The sequence below is a fragment of the Pleurodeles waltl genome, chromosome 7, assembly GCF_031143425.1.
Source record: "Pleurodeles waltl isolate 20211129_DDA chromosome 7, aPleWal1.hap1.20221129, whole genome shotgun sequence".
Classification (NCBI taxonomy): Eukaryota; Metazoa; Chordata; class Amphibia; order Caudata; family Salamandridae; genus Pleurodeles; species Pleurodeles waltl.
Genome location: NC_090446.1, coordinates 1,374,434,270 through 1,374,461,210, shown reverse-complemented (window position 1 = coordinate 1,374,461,210; position 26,941 = coordinate 1,374,434,270). Strand labels below are relative to the sequence as shown.

The 26,941-nt window shown below is 45.7% G+C and overlaps 1 protein-coding gene across 2 annotated transcripts in view; it reads left to right on the top strand.

Annotated features, from left to right (window-relative positions):
* Positions 1 to 26,941, top strand: part of LOC138246342 (circularly permutated Ras protein 1-like) — a 214,958-nt gene that overhangs the window by 115,933 nt on the left and 72,084 nt on the right. The window contains exons 8-9 of one of the 2 annotated variants that reach the window (XM_069200855.1): positions 759 to 941; positions 23,367 to 23,414. In XM_069200855.1, the coding sequence (XP_069056956.1) occupies positions 759 to 941; positions 23,367 to 23,414 (231 nt within the window). The remainder of the gene's footprint in view (positions 1 to 758; positions 942 to 23,366; positions 23,415 to 26,941) is intronic. The other variant, XM_069200856.1, reaches the window with a different exon arrangement.

The following is a 26,941-nucleotide window of genomic DNA, read 5'->3' as shown; positions in this document are numbered from 1 at the left end:
AGGAGACAACCTATTAGATCATGATCAGACCACGCCATTTGCACCAGAGATGATGGAGGTCCACTGTAATGCCTATTTCTTTACCAAAAACAAAATGAGTCATCAGGATAGATAAGTGACAATATACTGTGATGTAGTAGTTTCAAGAGGGTTAGTCAAAAGCCTACAAGAGCCTGGCTGATCTGTTTGCCCTGCTACTGTGATCACTCAATATTAAATGTCTACGCTTGACTACAGGCAGATCAAGAAAGGTTTCATGTGGCATTGAAACAGGCTCGATTACACACTGGGAAAGAGTTACCATGTTAAAAGGATAAGGTACTACCATGATCCAATGAGGAGTTAAGTCTGTTTGTTCTTGGATGTAGTGGATGAGAGCTGGAGGTTACGTGGCTGTACAGAACAATTAGAACCCATTAATTGGGAGGCCTCAAGAGCTGTGTCTTCTTCTTGGGCTGCATTATATGAAACAGAGATAGGTGGGAAGTCTATGGAAGTGCAAACAGAAAGTTTTTTTCCGGGAGGGCTTTAGGATGCTCGGCTTATGAAGGACGTTCTGTTAGGTAACTGGTGTTATAATGCGAAGCTGTGGTATGTTGTGCAATGTATTAATATTTTCTATGCGAGCCTAAGCTACAATATACTGTGTATTTTAATGCATTTGCTGCCTGATTGGCTTGAAGCAGTGGGGTTTATCTTCTGGCTACACCTTTATTTGCCCCCTAATTGACGTATGTGCACCTCTGTTTTTATTATAGTTCTGGCACTGTGATTTCTGTGGCACGTCAACCCCCGTAGAAAGAGGCTGTGTGGCGCCGAATCCAGGAGATGATAACTTGTACATGGGATTCCCTGACCAGGATGGAAACCTCTCAAACATGGATGACCCCGTGCTGGTCTTCTGCATAGACACCTCCGGCAGCATGTGTGTGACGTCTAAGGTGAGCCATAGTTCTTTTAAATGTAACTGAGACCTGGGGCATGGCCAACAGGTGGAGTTACAGGCCACACAAAGGAATCCCCACCCCCAAGTCATAAGAAGAATCTTCCCTAAGGCATATGAGAGATCAACATTCCAGATTTTACTTTCATTGTCTCCATCACAGTGTTTGTCAGGATCTAAATAATATGATTATGACTCTCAGAATGCATTTGGATGTCGGTATAAAACCAGTCTGTGCATTCTGATGTTGTGAATTGGTTTGGAGCACTTCAGATATATGTGGAGGTGGACAGGCCCAAGAGGAAATCAAAACTTTTATCTTCAGTTCAATGGTTCTGAAAAGTCAGTATGGTTCAGTTCACCTAAACCTACCTGAGTATTCAAGCCACAAATGGATAATAATTATTTTGCTACCCTGAGCCCAGTCTAATGTAATGTATTTTACAGGCACTAGCGTGACAGAGAATTTCCCTGTTGCCTTTTCTCTCTCTACTTGTGGGCAGATGTTTCACATGAGATTACTGGAAGCGTTATAAATCAAATGCCAATTTGGGCCAGATTCTCTAAGGAAATTAAAGTCCATCAGTATTGTCAAGAAATACTTTCCTGATTGATCTGAATCTGCTTCATTATCTTTAAAAAATTAAGATTTATTTCCACTGCTATAATGATACCTGTCAGTAAATTAAAAGAACTCCTGATTTATGGTTAATTATTTTGTCTGAATAAGTTCATCTATATTTTGGGGTTAAGTAATTGGCTACTATCAAGCAATGACCACACCCCCCATTTTGAGGAAATGCCGTTAATTATAGATTACTAAAAATGGATATAGGACAGGTACCGACCAATTTTCGCCATTACAGGTTGAATAAACATTTTATCATCACTTGTGGTAAAAAATAGCTAATGGAAGGAAAGGCGGTTTTGAAATATGCAGACTAGGTAGTGGGGAGTCCTAATAACTTCATTTTTGCTAAAAGATCAAAGAGAGACAGGCATCATGCAATGTAAAATAGAATCATGCTCGGTCTATTGACATAAAAAAACATGAAAAACATATGAAAAATAATGGAAAGTTTGTACCTCACTTTTCTAGACACCCCACATCAATCCACCCTACTCCACTCAATCCACCCCACTCAACCCAATCGAATCCATCCCAGTCTACTCCAATCCACCCCACTACCTCAATCCACTCCAACCCATTCCATCCTATTCCACTCCAACCCACTCCACCCTATTCCACCCCACTCTATGCCGCTGAACCACTGAACTCTACTCCCCTCTCCTCAACTCTATGACACTCTACTCCTCGTTCTCCACCTTACGACATTCCAACAAACCCCATACAACACTCTACTCCCCCACTCCGCTCTGACACTCCGCACCATTAACTATTAGCCATGCTGAACAGCAGCCACACTGATGTACAACATGGCAAAACACATTGCCAAATCCAATAGCTCTTGTATAGGTGAGACATGTTGGCTTTGCCAGTGCTTGTTAAGACTTTACTGCAGAGACCAGCTAGGATTTTAATTAATTTCATATTTGAAATTATTCTTAAAGACTTCCTTGGGAAGTCTACTAAACCCATAATAAACTTCCTGTTGCATGAACTACCTGAACAGATGCTAAATATAGGATGTTTATTTTATCAATACATGCATTATAGAGGAGTGATTAATATACACTAGGTTTCCAATCATAAATATAGAATTATTGGAAAATTGTTGGAAAAAGGTGCAAAGTTATAACATGTAGGGGATTGGCGTATTTCTGCATCTGGTCCTATGATACACACAAATCTTCTTTGCAATGTGGATGCCATCATTGTAAGGCGGAGTCCTGTTTATTCCTTTGGGCATGGAAGTTGATACAAAAAAATGCCAGTTAGATCAAAAGCATTATCATGCACTTTTGTCCCATGAGGACATGTCTTCAAATTTGTTTGTTCGATATGGACTTTAGCATAGTTGCCTCGGTTGTTGGTTCTGTGGGTTTTTAAGACTTAAGCTCCTCTCTACTGCTCTCATAGAGCTCTGTGTCGTGCCATCAGCATGCCATCATCTTCATCTTCTTGAGACTTACTCTATTATGAGACCATTCTGAAGATTGTCCTGCTCACTATTGGTAACTCCGATTTCTCTTCAGATCCAGCTTCTAATGTGTAAATGACAGTAGGACAAATGATGGTATGTTACAGTTTGTTACAGTTACTTCGCAGGCTATACATCGGGGGCCATTACATTGCTGGTAAGTTTCAAACCTTTGCCCTGCCCCAGCTGCATTCCAGGGGTCTGGAGACTGTATTGTGAGAGGACAGACGCAGCCCTTCTAAGTGTAGGTAACAGCTCCTCCCACCACCCTAGCCCAGGAAGACCCATCAGGATATGCTGGACACACCTCAGCTCCCTTTGTGTTACTGTCTAGAGTGAATTCACAAACAGCCCAACTGTCAGTCCAACTGAAACTCATACACAAACACAGATATATAATATCTAATGTCAAGGTTATATGATTTAAACCTTTAAAGATGTAACTTACCTTCGCAGGGCAAGGAATAGGTAGGGTCTTGTGCATTACAAAGACTTTCCTTTACGTTTGCCTACTTCAATGGCTGAAATGAATATAAGTAGTAGACCCAAAATCCCAGACTTTTAGAACACTTCTGGATCAAAAGGAACCTCTGTCAAGGAGATGAGCTGAAGAGCTGTGAGGAGAAGTATTGCCCCTTTGCTGTGTGCGCTTTGCTGGGTTTGCCCTGCAGTGGCTGCTTCTGCCTTAGCGAGGAAAAAGACTGGACTTTGCTGTGTATCCTGCTTGTGAAGATTCTCCCAGGGCTTGGACTGAGCTTGCCTCCTGTTAAGAAGTCTCAGGGACATCAAAGTGCCAGCATGTGGGCTCTCTTGCTGAGACCCCCTGACTTGCTAAGTGAGGCCACATCCAGTCCTGGGCCCTTGGAAGGAGAAGCTGGCAGAACCTCAGTGAAGATCCACGCACCGGAGTCTAGCGGCTGTAAAAGCAACACAGTGCCTGCAGAAATCGACTCATCGCCAGCTCACGGGGATTCATCGTTGCCGTTTGTCCGGATTTTGCACGCATCATCCCTGGGCGTCAAAATCTTCAACATCACCACACAGACCCGAGGTTGTTTGTCCTGCGAGGAAAGAATCGCCTACCCAGCGGATAAAGAACTGACACACGACCTCACTTGTCAGTAAGGAATCAACGCATTGCTTGCTTTTCAGATGCACGGTCGCCGCTGCAGCCTTATTTTTGACACATACCAAGTAGTTTGTTCTAAAACAATGCATTGATTGATTCGTATAGATTAAGACTCTTTTTACTTTAAACTGTAATATCTTTACTTGTGTATGTTGGATTTTTGTTCTTTCTATCTTGTTTGATTTAGATCAATATTGACTATTTTTCCAAACTGGTGTGTAGTCCTTTGTGGTGTTTTCACTGTGTTACTGTATGTTTTTTGTGGAAATACTTTACACATTGCCCTTGAGATAAACCAGATCGCTTGTGCCAAGCTACCAAGGGGTTGATCAGGGGTTATCTGAGCTGTGTACCTCCCTTACCCTGACTAGATTGAGGGTCCCTACTTGGACAGGATGCAAACCGACTGCCAAATGGAGACCCCATTTCTAAATATATGATATTCACCAGTTATAGTTAGCTTACATAACTATAACTCAGGCCCTAAAGTATCTATAACTTGCGCCCTCGCCATGCACTGTGTTTTTATAAATAATGTAATTTCAGATGTTGCAGTGAAGTTATCAGTGATGTCATAGAACATATAATGAGCAGGTGCGGTTTCTGCTCTTGAGCTTAAGAGGGTTGCCCCCTGCTTGCGAGACCCCACAGGTGTATTATGTAATTAGTTCCTGACTCCCGAGTCTCCAAAGGACCGGGCTTGGTTGACCTTGCTGCTGAGTTTGTAGCTATGAGTATGTTGGGAGTGGGGCCCCCCCCGATGGCGTGGCATATCTTGTTGCTTTGGAATGGCAGTTGCCAAAAGTCCAGTGCGAATGTCTGGTTGGACATGTTTCTGGCTGTGTCCAATTCGGCATGCACACTTTGGGCTTCTCAAATCCCTGCTCTATTAGGGACTCGAGTGAAATACAGACCTAATCAGAGCACTGGGCTCACATGCCCAAACCAATCCTTCAGTTGCTCTCATGCAGTTTCTGGTATAAAATGCATGAGAGCAAAGTCCCGATTGGTTGTTGTCAGTTTGTCCTGTCCCCGCGGGACGACTTGAAGGCAGCGCAGGGGCAGAATAATTAAAGAACATAACCAATCACTGCGTGGCTTTATTTAGTAGCCACACCTTGATTGGTAACGTTTCTTTAAGGGTGATGCGATGGCAATTATTTTCCCTTTATGCACAGTGCCTAGGGTGACCACCCATCCGTAAATTTCACGGACTGTCCGTAATTTCGCCCTGCCGTCCGTTGTCCGTGATGAAAGTCTTCACGGACAGCATTTGTCCGTAATTTTAGCCTTACAACTAAAGGACAACAGAGGCAGGGCGAAATTATGGGCAGATCAGTCTCCCCAGCTGGACTGGAAGGCAGGGAGTCTCCTGTGCTCTGAGAGAGGGTCTCTGAGGGAGGGGCAGACAGATAAGAATCAGACCTTCTTGCCAGGGGGTCTCCTTCCCTAAAGACATGCAAATGTGCCCAACTGGTAAATCTGCAAATACAAAGGGGGACGCGCACAACTTCTTTCCTGGGCGGGAGCCCTTTAAACATTGTCGGAGCCAGCCTCAGCTGCTGATAGGGCGGGAAGCCCTTCTTATCCTCACAGCGCGCCCGCAACCGCGGGACGCGCACAACTTCTTTCCTGGGCGGGAGCCCTTTAAACATTGTCGGAGCCAGCCTCAGCTGCTGATAGGGCGGGAAGCCCTTCTTAACCTCACAGCGCGCCCGCAACCGCGGGACGCGCACAACTTCTTTCCTGGGCGGGAGCCCTTTAAACATTGTCGGAGCCAGCCTCAGCTGCTGATAGGGCGGGAAGCCCTTCTTAACCTCACAGCGCGCCCGCAACCGCGGGACGCGCGCGGGCGGCGCCCGGGCGAAGCCCGGGCCAAGGGCGGGCCCGTCCTTCGCCCGTCATCGACAGGAAGAGGCTGGGCTGGGCCACCCCTCTTTAATATCTGGTCACAGACATATTAATGCTGTAATTTAATTACACCTGTATCGTGCAGCATACCTGTGTGCCCTTGTGGTCCTCGGGGGGTGCTGTCCCTTTTGTTCCCTCTGCTGACCTCCACGTCTCCCCCCCGCCGTCGCCCGACGTTGCGACCGCTGTGTGGGAGGAGCGTTGACGGACCAGGACGGGACTACTTTAGCCAGGTCCCCTAGCACCACGGAAGCAGAACAAACGGATCTCACACGCCCGAAGGTGATATCAAACTGATCCTGCCCCTGGCTGAGCGGGGTCGGGCAAAGGACAGGCCATTGTGAGTCCGTTAGGGAGCCGTTAGGGGGCCAGAAGGGGTCGGGTTGAGCAAGTTCACTAAGCAATTAATTGTAATTGTTTTTATTGAATCTGATAACGTTTTAGTAAGTTGTATACCTGGGCTCCATTTAAATTGATTCATTGTGTCTTCTGGGTGTTATACACTTGCTGTTCTGTGTTATTGCTGATATATGTAGAGGCCCTATACTTTGTAAACGATATAAAAGTTCTGTGTAGTGCAGGGCCGTAAAACTAGACAGTCTAGTATTTATCAAAAACTAGTAGTGGTCGTCATATTCGTGAAGGCGGTGTAGAATGGCTAAGAATATTTCCACCCTGGATAATTACCTGGTTAAAATGGTGAGCAAGATAAACACTGATAGAAGGAAGTCCTTAGGGAAGGAGTCCACCCCAGAAATGTTTTCTCCTGTAAACAATGGTAGCGGTTCTGTTATGATGGACCCCCTTAATATTGAAGCTTTCCCTTTGGAAAACTCAGCCGCTTTACCCTTAGTTTTAGAGCCACCAAATCAAGTCCCATTGGAGCCCCCGAGTGAGCCTGCATCGTCTCACTCTCCCCCTAAGAGAGCTGTTAGAAAATGCAGAAAAATGCTATCCAAGCGGAGTAACACTCATTTCAAACCAACAATAGAACCAATGATAGAATATGGTCATAGAAGTAATGTAGCTGAAAATGGGATTACAATTAACAAGGACGATGTGAATGGTGTTCTCTTGGGCCACATCGCTAAGCTATTTGAGGAAAAACTAGTCCATATGACTAAACCTCTTATGGAAAAGATTGAATTACTATCTACGGAGGTATCTAGGTTGGGTGGTCTTTTAGACAAAATGTATATGGAACAGACTATGAAACAGTCTGAGCTATCCGTCCAATCCGGCAACCCTGAACAATTGGTTGAAGCACAGATGCCACGTTTACCTGAATATAGGGAGCCACCAAGTATGGTGGATAGCACCCCTCATATGAAAGCAGCTGCATCTAATATTGTGAGGAACACTACTCCTGTGAACAGACCAAATTTTATTAACCTTCCACCTGATTGTGAACCCTATGTCATAGTCCTTACGAACATTCCTCCCTTAGACCCAACAGCAGTGAACTTCCGTGAGGAATCACATGATTCTCTCAAACGGAAATCAGTTGCCTGGTTAAACAAAAATTGTGGTTTCCCCCCACACCTATCCGATCAAATACTGTCTACTAGACGGATACCATGGATCGGAAACGCAAGGAAAAAATGTAAGGGAGACTGTGTAATTGTCAATTTTAGGCACCCTCAACATGTTGCGACTGTCCTTCTTAGAGCAGCCTCCTTGGATATAAAGGAATCTGACGTGGGTGTGCATCCTCTGGGTTATTTTTATCGACACTTAGCCAGTACATCAGAACCTTCTAAAAAACACAGACCCTTGACTATTAGAAGAAACACTAGCTCTTATACCCCAACTGGAAATACCTTCTCGGTACTGAGCACTTTGGACGAAAACGATTGACTCCCACGAGCAGGGGATCCCATCACAGAAACGTTAGTATACACCCAGACGTGGGAACAAAAACAGAGTATAGAAGATCTTGAACCGGAACTTATAGTACCCTCGAGTCCCAGAAATACAAAGACAGTTAAATTGGTAGGCAACGTTAAATCCCCTTATTCTATTTTAAGTAAGACAACTAGTTCGGGTGTACCGGATAAGTGCCTCTCAGTGACCATGGAGGGTAAAGACACTAGTAAAGACACTAGTAAAAACTACAACCAAGATAAAGAGCCAAACCCCTTAGTTGAGCTGGAGGATGTTACAGAAAAAGACAACCTACTTACAGTATTAGATCCTCCCTGTGTAAAAGGAAAATCAAGTATTAGATTGATATCATGGAACATAGCTGGCTTAGCAAGGAACCTTGAGGATGTGGTATGGTGCTCCTATATTGAGAACTACGACATCATACTCCTACAAGAAACTTGGATTGTAGAAACCCCCCATAGGCTGGGGTATAAAACCTATTGTTCCCATGCTATTCCATCAACTAGAGGGAGAGCCTCAGGAGGACTGGTCATCTGGGTTAAAGTGACCCTAGAAATAGATGTCACCCCGCTACCCATCCCCTCCCCGGACCTACTAGGCCTTAAAATCAAAACAAGAGGGAAAGAAACTATACATCTAATAAATATATATAACAGACCGTTCCCTTCTAACAAGGAATCAGAGGTAGTAGAACTCTTGGACTCCGTTCTAGACTCATTAGGAGATAATGCAAAGGTGTTAGTTGGTGGAGATTTTAACTGTAAATATGAGCCTATCCCGGGGTTGGAAAAATTATTTGAGGTTCAAGATGCTGCTAATGACATCCTGCCCTTAAAATCCGTAAGTGCAGCTAAAGGCACAAAAGCCGCCTTACAGATTTTACAGTTGACTGTGGCGCATGACCTAAGGGCCTGTAATGGTCGATTTCGCTCAGACAGACCAGCAGCCCCAACCTATTTTAAGAGAAATTTCAGATCCCATATAGATTTTGTAATGGCTACCCGGAATATATGGGACCAAATAACCGATTTCAAGATAGACCTTAGGACGGAGAGTGATCATTTTCCCCTCCTACTATGGCTGGATTCTCAATCATTCATTATTAAATCCAAAGAAGAGACCCTATTAAATACCACGGTCGCGGAACTAGAGGTAACTAATAACAGGCGTGCCCTAAGATGGCCCTATATCTTGGGAACTGAAACAACGCTGATAAATATATACAATGTATTTACTGACACGGTAGGAGGCCTTCAGACAGCATTAGTGGGAACACAAGGTGTGCTTGACATACATCTTAAGCTGGTAGACGCATTAACCCCACTATTGAGCAAAATCTATAAAAAAAATGGTAATAGGAAACGGAATGATCTTGAGGCAGCGAACCCATGGTATAATAAAGACTGTCGTATAGCAAAATCAAGACTAATCCAGGCAGTAAAATCCGGGAACAGCTTGGATATAAAAATCAATAGACTAGCCCACAAAAAAATGCTGGCCCAAGCTAAAAAAACATGGGACGAAAACTTCTGGGAGGATCTCTTGAATGCAGCTAAGCTACGGGATCAGAGTATGTTCTGGAACTTAATCGCTAATGGAAATAAGCAGGGCAGATCAACAAAGGATATTTTCCTAGATGAAAATACTTGGTGCGACCACTTCACTAAGCTCTATGCTAACAAACAGGAGAATTTGCCCTTTGAGGACCATGAGACAAATTCAGAGATAAGTGTTGCTCCATTAACCTTTAGTTTAGAAGAAACTAATAAGGTTTTATTAGCTGTGAAATTGGGCAAAGCCCCAGGCCCTGATAAAATCCCCGGAGATCTTCTAAAATATGATGTGGATGTGTGGGGGCCTTACATAAATTACTTGAGTAATTCCATTGTGGCAGGCACACCAATCCCCGATTCCTGGAAAGGGGCAGAAATTATGACAATTTTTAAAAAAGGTGATCGCTACGATCCAAGTAATTACCGCCCAATAAGTTTGATAGACTCATTTCAAAAGATATATGCCAGACATATTTTAAACAGGCTTTTAGATTGGATTGAAGAGACTAAAATATTAACCAAATATCAGGCTGGCTTTAGAATAAAAGTAAGTACGGTTGACCAGGTGTTTAGGTTCATGTGCATCTGTTGGAAGTATATAAACATAAGGAAGGGTAGCCTCCATGTGGCATTCATGGATCTAAGGTCCGCCTTTGACCTTGTTCCTCGCAATTTGTTGTGGTCTACATTAAGAAACATGGCGGTCCCTGGGGAACTACTTAAAGAACTTATCAAGCTTCACACAGGGAACTATGCAAAAATTAGGTGGGGTAAAGAAGGTGAGACCTCAAGGGCCATACCTGTAGACCGTGGTGTGCGCCAAGGCTGCGTGTTAGCTCCTACACTTTTCTCACTATATGTTAATGATATTCCAATCTATTTAAGGGATTGTGTACATGACTCACCGAAGCTAGGTGGCGAGCCGGTTACGGCACTACTATTTGCCGATGACACCATCCTCATTTCTCAAACTCCGAGAGGTTTACAGAATTTGGTGGATTCTTTCCAGAAGTATTGCGTGGGGAAGGGGCTAGAAATAAATCCTACCAAAACAAAGTATATGTCAATAAACTCCAAGAAATCCCTCAGGAATAATCTGTCCTTGGATAACCAAAAACTGGAACAGGTAGGGAGTTTCAATTATCTGGGGATGATGCTGGATAGTAACCTGTCCTGGAAAGGGCAGATGGATAAAAGCATCCTAGCCCTTAAACAAAACTCAATGCCTATTTTAAAAATACACGGAGCCAGTTACTCTAAAGCAATCTCACCAGCACTGGAAGTATATAAAGCAAAGGCCCAATCGACCGCCCTTTATGGCGCTGAACTCTGGGGATTCCATTGCAATAACAACTTTGGAAAAACGGAAAACCATTTTGTACGAAGGCTACTTAAAATACCGACAAGAACCCCCCTAGTCCCTGTTTTCCTTGATATTAATCTTAAAAGAGCAGACTATCAAGCATTATTAAGACCATTGCTGTATTGGGTCAGGCTATGGGTAACCCCGGAGTTGAGTGATTACAAGAACGGACTGACTGAACTAACTCAGATAGATGGACATATGAATACCCCTTGGTTAAAATATGTATCTAAGTGGTACGAGAGATTAGGTTTATCACACCTATGGGAAGCTCCACAGAACATGACAACATGTACCAGGAAAAATGTAAAGGACACTTTTTGGTCTTATGTCAACGGAGAGCTATTGCATAGTTCATCGATTGGTACTCTGACTTTGAATTTTTTAAACATAAAAGATACACCTAAATTCGAACAATTTTTGGATGAGGTCGGCCCTCCTCTGGCAAAAACACTTTATTTACAGTTTAGGTACGGGGTCTTACAGATTAATGCTTACACATGCAATTGGGGAGGGGTAAAAGGATGTGAACTCTGCACTCTCTGTACCTTAGGGGCTAAAGAAGACGTTGTTCATTTACTCTTCTTTTGCCCAGTATACAAGAAACCAAGGGATCGGTGGATCAAACCCGTTTGTAAATATGTGGGGGTCAGATCCTATAAAGAAGCAGTGCGCATATTTCAGTCCAATACTTCACAACTAGTGGTGTTTGGCACAAGCAGATTCCTATATAATGTGTACCTTATCAGGAATCGACTTGGTCACAAATTGTAACGCTTTGTCAGGTGGCCCGCTCATCCCCCTCCTTGCAAAGGTATATGATGCACTGTTTTATCGACAAGTTGAATTTTTTTTTTTTTTTTTTTTTTTCTTTCCTCTTAGTTCTGGCTTTTAATTATTTTATAAATTGTTATTTATATTTTTATACACTTAATGATACTGCTTAATCATGGGGACATCCATATACTTCTTGCCAACTGTATGTATTGTATCTTATATTTTATTGTATAATGTATTTATGTATGTCGTATTTATTTCCTGTCCTGACTTTTATGGCAATATTTGCCGAAATAAAGTAACGAACGAACGAAATACAAAGGGGCTTGAAAACCTGCATTGACTTTACTAAACGGAGTCACTTGAAGTTTTCTGGTGGCAAAGATATTTCTTTTAGAGAGGTATTGTAATGGTGTTCCAAAGTGAGCTGTGGGGTGTGTGGTTTTAATGGAGTGTTATAAAATTATTTAGTACTAGGTATAAACTGTATATTATTCAAATCTGTATTTGAGAAGCACTTTTTTTTTATTTAACCAAAATGTATTTGTGCATTTTGTAGCAGCCTTTATTATGATGTAATTGTATTTTTCACAGTTCTTCCAAGTACCTCGGTACCTCATAGTACTAACAAACATTGGCAAAGCCAATAGGTCTCATCTACGAAAGAGTTATTGGCTTTGCTAATGTGTTTTAGCCATTAGCAATGTTGTACACCAGAGTAGCTGCTGTTCAGCATGGCTTAAAGTTAGTGGCATAGTTGTGTGGAGTAGAGTGGCATAAAGCAGTGGTGTAGAGCCCAGTGGTGCAAAGTACAGTGCAGTGGGGTACAGTGCAGTTGTTTAGAGTGCGTTAACGTAGAGTGCAGTGGTTTAGAGTGCATTGGCGTGGGACAGAGTAGAGTGGCATAGAGTGCAGTGGAATAGAGTGGCATACAATGGAGTAGCAGAGAGAGCAGTAGTGTAGAGTGGTGCAGTGGCATAGATTGCAGAGTAGACTGACGTTGCAGGGAGTGCAGTGGGGTAGTGTAGAGTGGTGCAGAGTAGAGCAAAGTGCTGTAGAGTGGAGTAATGCAGAGTAGAGTGGCATAGAGTGCAGTGGCATAGAATGCAGTAGTACATAGTACATTGGTGTATAGTACAGTGGTGGAGAGTGGAACGCTGCAGAGTAGAGTGTCAGTGCAGTGATGTAGAGTGGCACAGAGAGCAGTGGCGTAGAGTACAGTGGTACAGAGTAGAGGGCAGTGGCGTACAGTGCAGTTGTTTAGAGTGCATTGGCGCAGAGTGCAGTGGCATAGAGTGGCATGGGGTAGAGTTACATAGAGTGCAGTGGAGTAGTGTGGCATACAATAGAGTAGCAGAGAGTGCAGTAATGCAGAGTGGTGCAGTGTCAGAGTGCAGAGTAGACTCATGTGGCATAGAGTGCAGTGGTGTAGAGTGGTGCAGAGTGGAGTATTGTAGAGTGGTGTAGAGTAGAGTATAGTGCCTAGAGTGCAGTGGCATAGAGTAGAGTGGTGTAGAGTGCAGAGTTGAAGAGTAGAGTGTCAGTGCAGTGGTGTACAGGTTCTGGCAAGGCAAGAGAAAGCTGTGCATGATAACCCTGAATGGTGATCCGTAGAATGGTCAGTAGGAAACAATGAGCAGTGCATTAAGCCTTTCTTAAAAGTCTTTACTGGTAAACCCCATCTCATGCAGGGAGGTGGGCAGAAGGCCAGCGAGCCACCCATTGGACCTGTGCAGCTGAATAATAGCATTCTAAGTCCAGAAGACCTAATCCACCCGCAGTCACAGTTAGCTTTAGAGTGGAAAGAGCTCCTGATGACGCTGCAGTGACCAAATCAGATGTGTGGCCTGTCTGAAGAAGGAATGAAGGACGAGCAGAGGAAGGTTTGCAAAATAATACTATCATTGGGGTAGCACACCATCTTCACTAGTGCCACATGGCCTCTACTTAAAGCAGAAGAGAAGACCAAAAAGCAAACTGGGCTTGGAGGGACCGTTCGCTCTGCCACGATTTTCTTCCTGGAAATCAGTGTAAGAATGGTAGATATTAATCATTAGGTATCAAAAGGTAACTGGTTCCCAGTTCAATCTGAGATCTAAATGTATATAAAGGCAAAAACAGTGACATATGTTAAAGAAACACTAATTAAATTTTAAAATTTGTAAATTGTGTTTGTGCAATTTACATCCCAAATATTTTGAAGATTCTATGTGTACTTGACACTTAGGGATAACCCAGATCTCTAGTTTGGCTTTTGCTCAATTTCAAAACCATATAAAGACATGGACAAAGCGGGCAATTCCCTTGCACAACCTTGCAAGGGGTCTGGCCCCTGCTCACCCTTCAAAAGCACTAACAGCGGACCATTGCACCAGAAGAGTTTACCAAGGTGGACGGGTGTTGCTTGTTCAACCACTTGACAGTGCCCCTTCTGTTTCGCTCCTGTGTGCAGTGACAACTCCCCAGGTTCCCAATACCTTAGAATAGTCTTGGTGGACCCATCTTGTCTGATTTTAGGAATTGTCCCACCTTGTAGTTCTCTTCCTTATTTACCCAGTTCTTGGCAACAACGCTTTGAATTACTTGCCGTGGATCTCCCATTTGCTCTCGGTTTCATCCTCCTCTTTTATTATCTTTGATTGGTAGTCCGGGCTCCCATTTCTGAGATAAATGTAGAGTCCCGGACATACACTCTAGTACTGTGAGACCACAGACAAGTTATGGGTACATCACATCCTGACATTAGGTGTGAGACTGTTGCCCACACCATCTGCCCTGCCTCGTTAAGTTGAAAGTCCATGGGCGGTTGGGGTAAGCCGGATGTTTTTGTTCAATTTGTTTAAAGTAGCATAAGGTTAATTACCTTAATGTTTCCCAAACTGTTTGCCAGGGGTTTTAAAATGTTCAGAAACATAATCAAAATTTGCTGTTACTTTCTCTTCAGGAAAGATCGGGTAGATTTGGGTAGGGGTGATGGCCTTGCCGCAGTACTGAAGGGCATTAATTTACTACTGAACAAGGACGTAATGTGACACCTGAATGTAGCATACCAGGAGGCAATCACAAAAAGACCACAGTGAATAAATAGTGTTATGTTAAAAAAGAGTAAATAAATGCAAAATAGTGAGGCATGGCCTCTCTTGCGTGTGTCTGTAAAACTGATGTTTGGTCTTGAATTTTTGTCCTGAATTTTGACCCTTTGTCCTGAATTTTTGTCCTGAATTTTGACCCTTTGTCCTGAATTTTTTACAATCCTGTGCAGAATTTGCCTCAATGCCAGGTGGTCACCCTAACAGTGCCAGTGACGTCATTGTGCGTGAGCGGAGTGAGTGAACGCAGTGGCATCCTCCAGCAGGCTGCAGAGGCCGTATGAGGACAGGCCTGAGTGGTAGTCTCCTATCCGGGCCCGTTCTTTTGCCGTCGCCACATCTGTGTCTGTCGGTGGGCACCTCGACAAAGTCCAATATCCTGGGGTGTATTCAATGATTTATGATTGGCTTTCTCAGCTGCGCAGCCCCTCTTCCTGCCCGCCCCTTAGCCTTCCAGATGAATGCACCACATATTCACCATGAGGGCTTAGAGCCACTTGAAAGATAATTATGCTGCAGTGCTTTCCAGTAAAACGTACATATCAAACAAGTACAGTTTGCTTGCAAAAATGGAAAAAAAGCCATTCTTTGGATGTGTTTTTTTTTTTACAGTGTTTGCAGCATGAAAGCGGCCCGAGTGCATTGGGGCGCTTTACATCCAGACCATCAGTTCCATTACACACAGTCAGATTTATTCTTTAGGCCTGGGGAGAAAAAATTATGTGCCCAGAATCGCAAGATGTTGAGTCAACGTTGGACTCTCACCGTGCTCCCCCCAGTTCCAAAGCAGTCATCCTAGGTCGTAAGGCCACACCCTCTCCCCAGATACGTCTATACAGAAGGCTGAACAGTAAATCTCAGGATGCCCAGGTGCTGAAGAGAATTAAACTGCTTTTTAAGTTGTGATCCCAGCGTGAAACCCCGATCCAGATATAACTGCTATGCGTCAGCGCTTATAAGAACATGTGGGGGTGTCCTAGCACTAGGAAGCCTCCTTGCTTCTCTGTAGTTTTCCAAGGATCAGGGCATGGACTGGGGATGATTAGCTTCTTCTGCAGGACCTTCACAAGGCACTCGCATGCTCCAAGCTCCAAGTTTATACATTTCAGATTGTGAGGGGAAGTGTTGCTGCTTCACAAAATTGGGTTTACTAATCATGCCGAATAGTATTCCCTCCAGAGACAATTGAGTGTGCGCTATTTAAAGGGACTGTGTTATTATGAATGACCCATCGTCCCTGAGCATAGTTGTCAGTCAAAAACCCAGGTCTCAAAACAAATGCAGATTCAGCAATACAATGTCTGCTCTGCCTGGGCAGCTGAACACACACCCTCACTCCACCCCAAAAAGAGAAACGAGATTATACATTTCTGCATTTGCCTTATTCGGGGTTCTCCACAAACAGAGCCCTTTTCTATCTGATCTCCGCTGACAGCAGAGGGCTGTGGACTGGGGTGAACACCAAAGGGATATTTAATGAGAGATGATTAAGTGGGGATCTAAGAGTGCACAAAAAGAGTCTACTGTGGCGATGGTTGAGTGCAGGCCAGGCGGGCCTCCCCAAAGGTGATGAAGTTGGAACCAGACGTAGCCATAGCCCTACCAGAAAACTACAAGATCACCAGAAGAGACCGAATCAACAGACCAGGAGGAGGAATCGCCATAGTCCACAAAAACACCATAAGAGTCTCCACCAACTCCCACGACACCATCAACTACGCCGAGCACCTCCACTTCAAAATCCACATCAACGCCAACAACACACTCAGAGGAACATGGTCTAAAGACCCCCTGGACCCAGAGCACAGTTCTGCGACGACATCGCCAACACCATCAGCTCCCAAGCCCTCGCCTCAACAGACTACATCCTCCTTGGTGACCTAAACTTCCACCTAGAAAATAACAATGATATCAACACTACCAACCTAATCGACAACCTTGCCAACTTCGGCCTCAAGCAACTCGTCACTACACCCAGCCACTCCGCAGGCCACACACTCAACCCCATCTTCTCAGCCAACAACCACGTCTCTTTCAGCCACACCACCGAACTCAGCTGGACAGACCACTGCTGCATCCACTTCTCCTACCAGAAACCAGTCACTCACCACCACCGCACACAACCCCCCCCCGACGCAACTGGAGCAAAATATCAACGGATCAACTGATCTCCACTCTCACTTGGGCCCCACCCCCTGGGACCCGGGACCCCAACACAGCCACCACCAACCTGCATCGCTGGATAGAAGATTGCGCCAACACACTTGCACCGCTCAAAAAAAAAAAATACACCTCCCACAGATTCAAGGCCAGCTGGTTCACCCCAGAACTACAGGAATCCAAACGGTTATGTCGCAGAATGGAAAAAACCTGCCACCTTGACCCTACCAACTCCAACCACATCGCTTTCAAGGATGCACTACGCAAACATCACCAACTGATCCGCACCACCAAAAGGACCCACTTCAAAAACCGCATCGACGCCAACGCTCACAACAATAAAGAGCTCTTCGGCATCGTCAATGAGCTCTCCACCCCCAGGACCTGCTCCAACAAACCCCGCCATCATAGGAGTTCTGCAACTCACTGGCAACCCACTTCCGTCGAAAGATAAAAGAAATCCACAATAACTTAAAACCCCAGACCCACCAGCTGACTACAAACACCCAAGAATCCAACGCTCCAAGCAACACCCACCTCCTCCACACCTGGACCCCCGTCAACATAGAGGACACCACCACCACCATGGCCTCCATCCACTCCGGATCACCATCTGACCTCTGCCCACACCATATCTTCAATAAGGCAAACATCATCATCGCCCCCCACCTCTGCAAAACCATCAACAGCTCCTTCGAGTCAGCCACCTTCCCAGAAAGATGGAAGCACACAGAAATCAACGCCCTGCTGAAGAAACCAAAGGCAGACCCAGACGACCCCAAGAACTACCAGCCGTTCTCCCTCCTCCCCTTCCCAGCCAAGGTCATAGAAAAAATCGTAAACAGTCAACTATCCCAGTTCCTGGAAGACAGCAAGGTACTCGACACCTCCCAAACCGGATTCCGCAGAAACCACAGCACCGAGACTGCACTCATTGCTGCCACAGACGACATTAGGAACATGCTCGATGAAGGAGAAACAGCAGCACTCATCCTCCTGGACCTCTCTGCAGCCTTTGACAAGGTATGTCATCACACTCTCCGCACACGCCTCCACAACGCTGGAATCCGTGACAAGGCACACAACTGGATCTCGTCATTTCTCTCAGGCAGAACCCAGAGAGTCCGCCTCCCACTGTTCCTGTCAGAAGCCTCCAGAATCATCTGTGGCGTTCCCCAAGGATCTTCACTCAGCCCCACGCTCTTCAACGTTTACATGGCTCCCCTCGCCAACATCGCACAAACCCACCACATCAATATAGTTTCCTACGCAGACGACACTCAGCTCATCCTCTCCCTCACGAAAGACCCTACAACTGCGAAGAACAACCTCCACAACGGACTTCACGCCATCGCCAGCTGGTTGGAATCAAGCCACCTCAAGTTAAACACAGACAAGACAGAAATCCTCATCTTTGGCACCAACCCCTCAACATGGAATGACTCCTGGTGGCCCACATCCCTAGGAACAGCGCCCTCACCCACCACCCACGCACGCAACCTAGGCTTAATCTTGGACTCCACACTCAGCATGACTCAGCAGGTCAATGCCATCTCCTCTTTCTGCTACAACACTCTCTGCATGCTCCGCAAAATATTCAAGTGGATTCCCGTCGAAACCAGGAAAACTGTCACCCACGCCCTGGTCAGCAGCCGATTGGACTACGGAAACGCCCTATATGCAGGAATAACAACCAAACTCCTAACAAAGCTGCAAAGAATCCAGAACGCATCCGCCCACCTCATTCTGGACATCCCACGCCGCAACCACATTTCCCCCCACCTCAGAGACCTTTACTGGCTACCATTATCAAAGAGGATCACCTTCAAACTCCTCATCCACGCACACAAGGCCCTCCACGACATAGGCCCAGCCTACCTCAACGACAGACTCACCTTCCACACCCCCACCCGCAATCTTCGCTCCGCCAGCCTCTCCCTCGCCTCCATCCCCCACATCCGCTGCACCACCGCCAGAGGTAGATCCTTCTCTCACTTAGCCGCCAAGACCTGGAACTCCCTACCGCTCCACCTTCTCCAGACCCAAGACCTCTTGACATTCAGGAAACGCCTCAAGACATGGCTTTACGACCAGTAGCTCCCCCCCCCAGCGCCTTGAGACGCTAACGGGTGATTAGTGCGCTCTATAAATCCTTGATTGATTGATTGATGAAGTGGAGTCGCGGGATGCCACACACCAGATGGGCATTACACAAGTGATGTTTGAGTGTAGACCAGAGAGGGCACACAGGAGGTTGAATGTCCAATGCTGACTCGAAATGAGATGCAACAGTGTATTCTAGGGTGTTCTTCCGGACCAGGAAGGATGCTCTAAAGGGGCATTCTGTGGGTCATAGTCTAGTGACTATCTGACGGGGCAACCACGATGGGAATTATAGGGATGGTAGTCTAGTAAGAGTGGAGACACAAATGTAATTCTAGCTTCGAAGAGCGCTATTTACTCCAATGTTTTTCAAACGTTTTGTGAGGGAGAACCCCCCCAAATCTCCCTAATGTCCATCAGCCTCACTCAAACTTGCCCGTAACATTTATGCCCCCACCACTCTGAAAGGTCACCAGCTGTAGGAAAGTACCATCTTGCCTGGCATGTTACCCCCATATTTCACTGTATATATGTTGTTTTAGTCTATGTGTCACTGGGACCCTGCCAGGCAGGGCCCCAGTGCTCATAAGTATGTGCCCTATATGTGTTCCCTGTGTGATGCCTAACTGTCTCACTGAGGCTCTGCTAACCAGAACCTCAGTGGTTATGCTCTCTCTGCTTTCCAAATTTGTCACTAATAGGCTAGTGACTAAATTTACCAATTCACATTGGCATACTGGTACACCCATATAATTCCCTTGTATATGGTACTGAGGTACCCAGGGTACTGGGGTTCCAGGAGATCCCTATGGGCTGCGGCATTTCTTTTGCCACCCATAGGGAGCTCTGACAATTCTTACACAGGCCTGCCAGTGCAGCCTGCATGAAATAACGTCCACGTTATTTCACAGCCATTTACCACTGCACATAAGTAACTTATAAGTCACCTATATGTCTAACCTTCATCTGGTGAAGGTTGGGTGCAAAGTTACTTAGTGTGTGGGCACCCTGGCACTAGCCAAGGTGCCCCCACATCGTTCAGGGCAAATTCCCCGGACTTTGCGAGTGTGGGGACACCATTACACGCGTGCACTATACATAGGTCAACCTGTGTATAGCGTCACAATGGTAACTCCGAACATGGCCATGTAACATGTCTAAGATCATGGAATTGTCACCCCCAATACCATTCTGGTATTGGGGGTGACAATTGCATGATCCCCCTGGTCTCTAGCACAGAACCCGGGTACTGCCAAACTGCTGCTGCCAACCCCTCAGACAGGTTTCTGCCCTCCTGGGGTCCAGGCAGCCCTGGCCCAGTAAGGCAGAACAAAGGATTTCCTCTGAGAGAGGGTGTTACACCCTCTCCCTTTGGAAATAGGTGTGAAGGGCTGGGGAGGAGTAGCCTCCCCCAGCCTCTGGAAATGCTTTGATGGGCACAGATGGTGCCCATCTCTGCATAAGCCAGTCTACACCGGTTCAGGGATCCCCCAGCCCTGCTCTGGCGTGAAACTGGACAAAAGAAAGGGGAGTGACCACTACCCTGACCAGTACCTCCCAGAGGAGGTGCCCAGAGCTCCTCCAGTGTGTCCCAGACCTCTGCCATCTTGGAAACAGAGGTGTTGGGGGCACACTGGACTGCTCTGAGTGGCCAGTGCCAGCAGGTGACATCAGAGGCTCCTTCTGATAGGCTCTTACCTCTCTTGGTAGCCAATCCTCCTTCCTTGGTAGCCAAACCTCCTTTTCTGGCTATTTAGGGTCTCTGCTTTGGGGGATTCTTCAGATAACGAATGCAAGAGCTCACCAGAGTTCCTCTGCATCTCCCTCTTCACCTTCTACCAAAGGATCAACTGCTGACTGCTCCAGGACGCCTGCAAAACCGCAACAAAGTAGCAAGATGACTACCAGCAACATTGTAGTGCCTAATCCTGCCGTCTTTCTCGACTGTTTCCAGGTGGTGCATGCTCTGGGGGTAGCCTGCCTTCCCCCTGCACCAAAAGCTCCGAAGAAATCTCCCGTGGGTCGACGGAATCTTCCCCCTGCTAACGCAAGCACCAAAAGACTGCAACACTGGTCCTCTGGGTCCCCTCTCATCCTGAAGAGCGTGGTCCCTGGAACGCAGCAACTCTGTCCAAGAGACTCCCACAGTCCAGTGACTCTTCAGTCCAAGTTTGGTGGAGGTAAGTCCTTGCCTCCCCACGCTAGACTGCAAAGCTGTGTACCTTGTGATTTGAAGCTGCTCCGGCTCCTGTGCACTCTTCCAGGATTTCCTTTGTGCACAGCCAAGCCTCAGTCCCCCGCACTCCGTCCTGCAGTGCACAACCTTCTGAGTTGTCCTCCGGCGTCGTGGGACTCCCTTTTGTGACTTTGCGTGGACTCTGGTTCACTTTACTTCCAAATGCGTTTTGGGGTACTTCTGCGGGTGCTGCCTGCTTCTGTGAGGGCTCTCTGAGTTGCTGAGCGCCCCCTCTGTCTCCTCCTCCAAGTGGCGACATCCTGGTCCCTCCTGGGCCCCCTCAGCACCCAAAAACCTCTACCGCGACCCTTGCAGCTAGCAAGGCTTGTTTGCAGTCTTTCTGCGTGGGAACACCTCTGTAAGCTTCATCGTGACGTGGGACATCCATCTTCCAAAGGAGAATTTCCTAGTCCTCTTCTTTCTTGCAGAACTTCAAGCTTCTTCCAACCGGTGGTAGCTTCCTTGCACCTTCAGCTGGCATTTCCTGGGCTCCTGCCCCCTCTCGACACTGTGGCGACTATTGGACTTGGTCCCATTGTCTTACAGGTACTCAGGTCCGGAAATCCTTTGTCAGTGCACTGATGGTGTGTGTTCTTCCTGCAGAATCCCCCTATCACGACTTCTGTGCTCTCTGGGGTAGTAGGTGCACTTTACTCCTACTTTTCAGGGTCTTGGGGTGGGGTATTTTTCTAACCCTCACTGTTTTCTTACAGTCCCAGCGACCCTCTACAAGCTCACATAGGTCTGGGGTCCATTTGTGGTTCGCATTCCACTTTTGGAGTATATGGTTTGTGTTGCCCCCATACCTATGTGCCCCTATTGCAATCTATTGTAATTCTTCACTGTTTGCATTACTTTTCTTGCTATTACTTACCTAACTTTGGTTTGTGTACATATAACTTGTGTATATGTATTACCTTCTTACTGAGGGTACTCACTGAGATACTTTTGGCATATTGTCATAAAAATAAAGTACCTTTATTTTTAGTAACTCTGTGTATTGTGTTTTCTTGTGATATTGTGCATATGATATAAGTGGTATAGTAGGAGCTTTACATGTCTCCTAGTTCAGCCTAAGCTACCTAGTTCAGCCTAAGCTGCTTTGCCATAGCTACCTTCTATCAGTCTAAGCTGCTAGAAACACCTCTTCTACACTAATAAGGGATAACTGGAGCTGGCACAAGGTGTAAGTACCTCTGGTACCCACTACAAGCCAGGCCAGCCTCCTACACCAGCCACCACTGATAATGAGTGATGTAATATGTGAGGTACTTAGAAGTGCATTGGTAAGGGCCTTAACTAGTGCTCACCAGCCTCTCAGACTGTAATTCAAAATCATTGAACCAGTACATATGTTTAGTATAGACTCAGCTGATGTGTACCTGTACATATGTTCCATAATCTCAGGTGAGTGATAATCTTTTTGCCAGTACATATGTTAAGCATAGTCTCAGCTGACCTGTACCTGTACATATGTTCAGTATAGTCTCAGATGAGTGATAATCTTTGTACCAGTACATGTGTTCAGCAGTCTCATCCAAGTAATCATCTTTGTACGTGTACATATGCTCACAATAGTCTCTGCCAAGCAATAATCCTTGTATCTGTACAAATATTCAGCATAGCCTCACTACCAGTACCTATGTTCAGCATAGTTTCAGACGAATGATAATCTGTGTACCTGTATATATGTTCAGCATTTTTTTCAGATGAGTGATAATCCTTGTACCTATAAATATGTTCAGCATAGTCTCAGTTGAGTGATAATTGTTGTATCTGTACATATGTTCAGTTTAGTCTCAGTCGAGTAAAAAGCTTTTTACCTGTATATATGTTCAGCCGAGTGATAATTATTGTATCTTTACGTATATTCAGCATAGTCTCACCACCAGTACATATGTTCATATAGTCTCAGTTGAGTAATAATCCCTTTTCCTGTACACATATTCTGCATAGTCTCAGTTGAGTGACAAATGATAATCCTTGTACCTGTACATATGTTCAGTATAGCCCCAGCCGAGTGATCGTCCCTGTACCTGTATGTATGTTCAGCACAGTCTCAGACGAGTGACTATCCTTGCACATGCACCTCACTTCTTCTCTTACATTCCAGCAGGAGGATGACGAAGACCATGAGGGACACTATACAACAAGGATGCAGGTAAACACCCAGTCTGAGAGTGGAGTATTTTCTGCTTTGGATTGTATAAAACATTACTTCTGTGTGGTGTAAATATTCAGCTCCATCTGATGCATCCACTCTCTGGTGGACAGCAGTACAGCATTGGCTGTGTGTGACATGAACCATTGGCTGGGTGTGTGTGACATGAACCATGTGACATGAACCATTGGCTGTGCGTGTGACATGAACCATTGGCTGTGTGTGACTTGAACCATTGGCTGTGTATGTGACTTGAATCATTGGCTGTGTGTGACGTGAACCATTGGCTGTGTGTGACTTGAACCACTGGCTGTGTGTGACATGAACCTTTGGCTGTGTATGTGATGTGAACCATTGGCTGTGCGTGTGACATGAACCATTGGCTGTGCGTGTGATATGAACCATTAGCTGTGCATGTGATATGAACCATTGGCTGTGCATGTAATATGAACCATTGGCTGTGCGTGACATGAACCACTGGCTGTGCGTGACTTGAACCATTGGCTGTGTGTGTGACTTGAATCATTGGCTGTGCGTGACATGAACCATTGGCTGTGTATGTGATGTGAACCATTGGCTGTGCGTGTGACATGAACCATTGGCTGTGCGTGTGATATGAACCATTGGCTGTGCATGTGATATGAACCATTGGCTGTGCATGTGATATGAACCACTGGCTGTGCGTGACATGAACCACTGGCTGTGCGTGACTTGAACCATTGGCTGTGTGTGTGACTTGAATCATTGGCTGTGTTTGACGTGGACCATTGGCTGTGCGTGACTTGAACCATTGGCTGTGCGTGACATGAACCATTGGCTGTGCGTGACATGAACCATTGGCTGTGTGTGTGACGTGAACCATTGGCCGTGTGTGACGTGAACCATTGGCTGTGTGTGACGTGAACCATTGACTGTGCCTGTTGTAAAGTATTGGGAGGGTTTGGCGTAAAGCACTGGTTTTGTGTCTAGTAAAAGCTTTCCAAGCTCATGGTCCCATGACAACCAGCTAAGTGAATAAATGAATACACAAATAAAGTGTTGGCTGTGTGTCTGCTACAGAGCCTCAGCTAGGTAGCTGACTCAAAGCTTTCAGTGTCTGTGAAACCTTGGCTGTGTGTATTCTAAAGTACTGCGCTGGCTGTGTTCTTGGTGTAAACTTCAGGTGTATTTCAGGTGCTTCACAAGAAGCATTTTCTGTGCCAAGTGTAAAGGGTGGATTGTGTCTGTGGTGCACATTATTGTGTGGGTCTTGTGGCAAAGTTTGGAGCTGACATGGTGTAAAGATTTAGTAATGTTTCCATTGTGAAGATTTGCCTATCTGCCTGGTGTAGAGCATTGTCTTTGTGTCTGCTGTACAACATGACGTGCACAAGGTGTAAAACTTTTCAGTGTCATGTGTCAAGGGTAATACCTTCTCTTTGCGTTTTATGAAAATTATCAACTGCATACCTGCTGTGAAAAGTAGCTTGATAACTCGAGTGCGTTATTTTCTGTGTCTGTTGCGGAGCTGTAGACGTGCATCTGGTGTGAAGCACTAGTTGTGTATTCTAGTATAAAGCTAGAGTTCTTGGCTCCGAGTTTTGCAAAAAAAAAAACATATATTGACTGTGTTCGATGTAAGCCATGGGTGTGGAGCTTTTTGTTTGCAGGTGTGCGACGGGTGCAGTTGCACCCGTCGCGCTTTTCACTGTCTGCTAGGCAGACAGTGAAAAGCAGGCTGGGGCCCTGTTAGTGGGCCCCGGCACTGCCCATGCCAGTGGCATGGGCAGTGCAGGGGCCCCCAGGGGCCCCAGGACACCCGTTCCCGCCAGCCTGTTCCTGGCGGTGAAGACCGCCAGAAACAGGCTGGCGGGAAGGGGGGGTCAGAATCCCCATGGCGGATTTGGGCAACCGGGGGAAATCCGGCAGGAAACCGCTGGACCCGGTTTTCTGACCGCGGCTTTACCGCCGTGGTCAGAATGGCCCAGGAAGCACCGCCAGCCTGTTGGCGGTGCTTCCGGCCAGGGTCGGAATGACCCCCTAAGTGCTTTACAGGCGAGTGCTGCCACAACACTCTTTTATGTTGTTAAGTATGTCGGCCAGCGGTTGTGCAGGTGCAGCATGGATCGAAGAAGCAGCCTAGGCAAAGCGAAAGAGGCAAACTCTGTGGTGTAAAACACTAGTGCCAAGAGGCTTCTAGTGCCTTCAAGGAAATAAAAAGCATTCGAGAAATAAATGTCCGTACACCCTACACGGTTTTACCTAGGTGTTTCTGAAGTATCTCTTTGTTTTTGTGCCTGTGTGTGTGACCGCTATGTAGCATTTGTTTGGGGGTGTAAGTTAGTGACAAATCGTCATTTGTGAAGCTTTGAATTTGTGTGGTGGAAAGCTTTTTACTGCGTATAAAGTGAAAAGAAACAACTGTGACTACTGAGTTCTGTGGACGCTCAGTTAACTGGACCCGGGGCTCCCCTCTGAATCATTATTGGAATCTGGGGATCTCCAACGAGTTATTACTGGAAGTATTTCCGATTATTTAAACCCCAAAACAATACGCTAAAAATACACAAAGGAGCACTGATCGAAAAAAATACAGAAAGTTATGAAATATTCATAAACAAATATAAAAAAATAAACATTTTGATATTAACAGGAAGGTTTGAGTTTTTGCAAATTCAATTGAGGCCCTTATCATCCATACTGTATTCTGTTTGATGCACCTGGATTGCTCCCACAAATCAATTTGAGGATGCTAACTTAATTTTTAGTCTCCAATTTCAAATTCCTTCACATTTACAGAACGTTTTAAGATTTAGTTTTTTCCTTTTGCTTCCTTATTTATATACACTTTATTAATCTGTTCATATTATTTCATTTTCTAACCAGTCGCAGACCCCCTGAGTAGGCTTCATGAATCCACAGGGGTCCCTGGACACAGGTTAAGAACCACCATTGTGAAGCATTCTTTGGGTGGCAGTGCACAATATGGGCTAAAGATCTGGTTTACCTCACCTTTGTTGTATTATTGATGAAGGATTTTCTATGCCTCCTGCAAGGCTCAGTGGCGTAAGGCAGCCCCCTGCAAGGTACATGGAAAGGGCCCCCTCCCTGGCCCACCAGCTATCACTTTAGCTAAGGGCCCCACCTGTAGCTCACACTGCGGGGGCTTATGTTATGCCACTGCTTTAGCTGAATATTTATAGTGTACCTTTAGGTTTGTGGCTTGTGTATCACTATGACTGCATGTGTCTTTTGTATAAAGTGGCTTGGTGTATGTTGCTGATTTTGCCTGGTGTAAGGAATTGGCTGTGTGTGTGGTGTAAAGTGTTCACTGTGTCGCTGGTATAAAGCATTGGATGTGTTTCATGTGTAAAGCGTGGGTTGCATGTCTGGTTTAAGTATTGGTCGGTCTGGTGTAACGTGTGGGCTGTGTGCCTGGGGTAAAGCATGGACTGTGTGTCTGTTGTAAAGCATGGGCTGTGTGTCTGGTGTAAAGAGATTTCCGTGTGTCTGATGTAAATTGTGGACTATGTTACTTGAAGGAATCT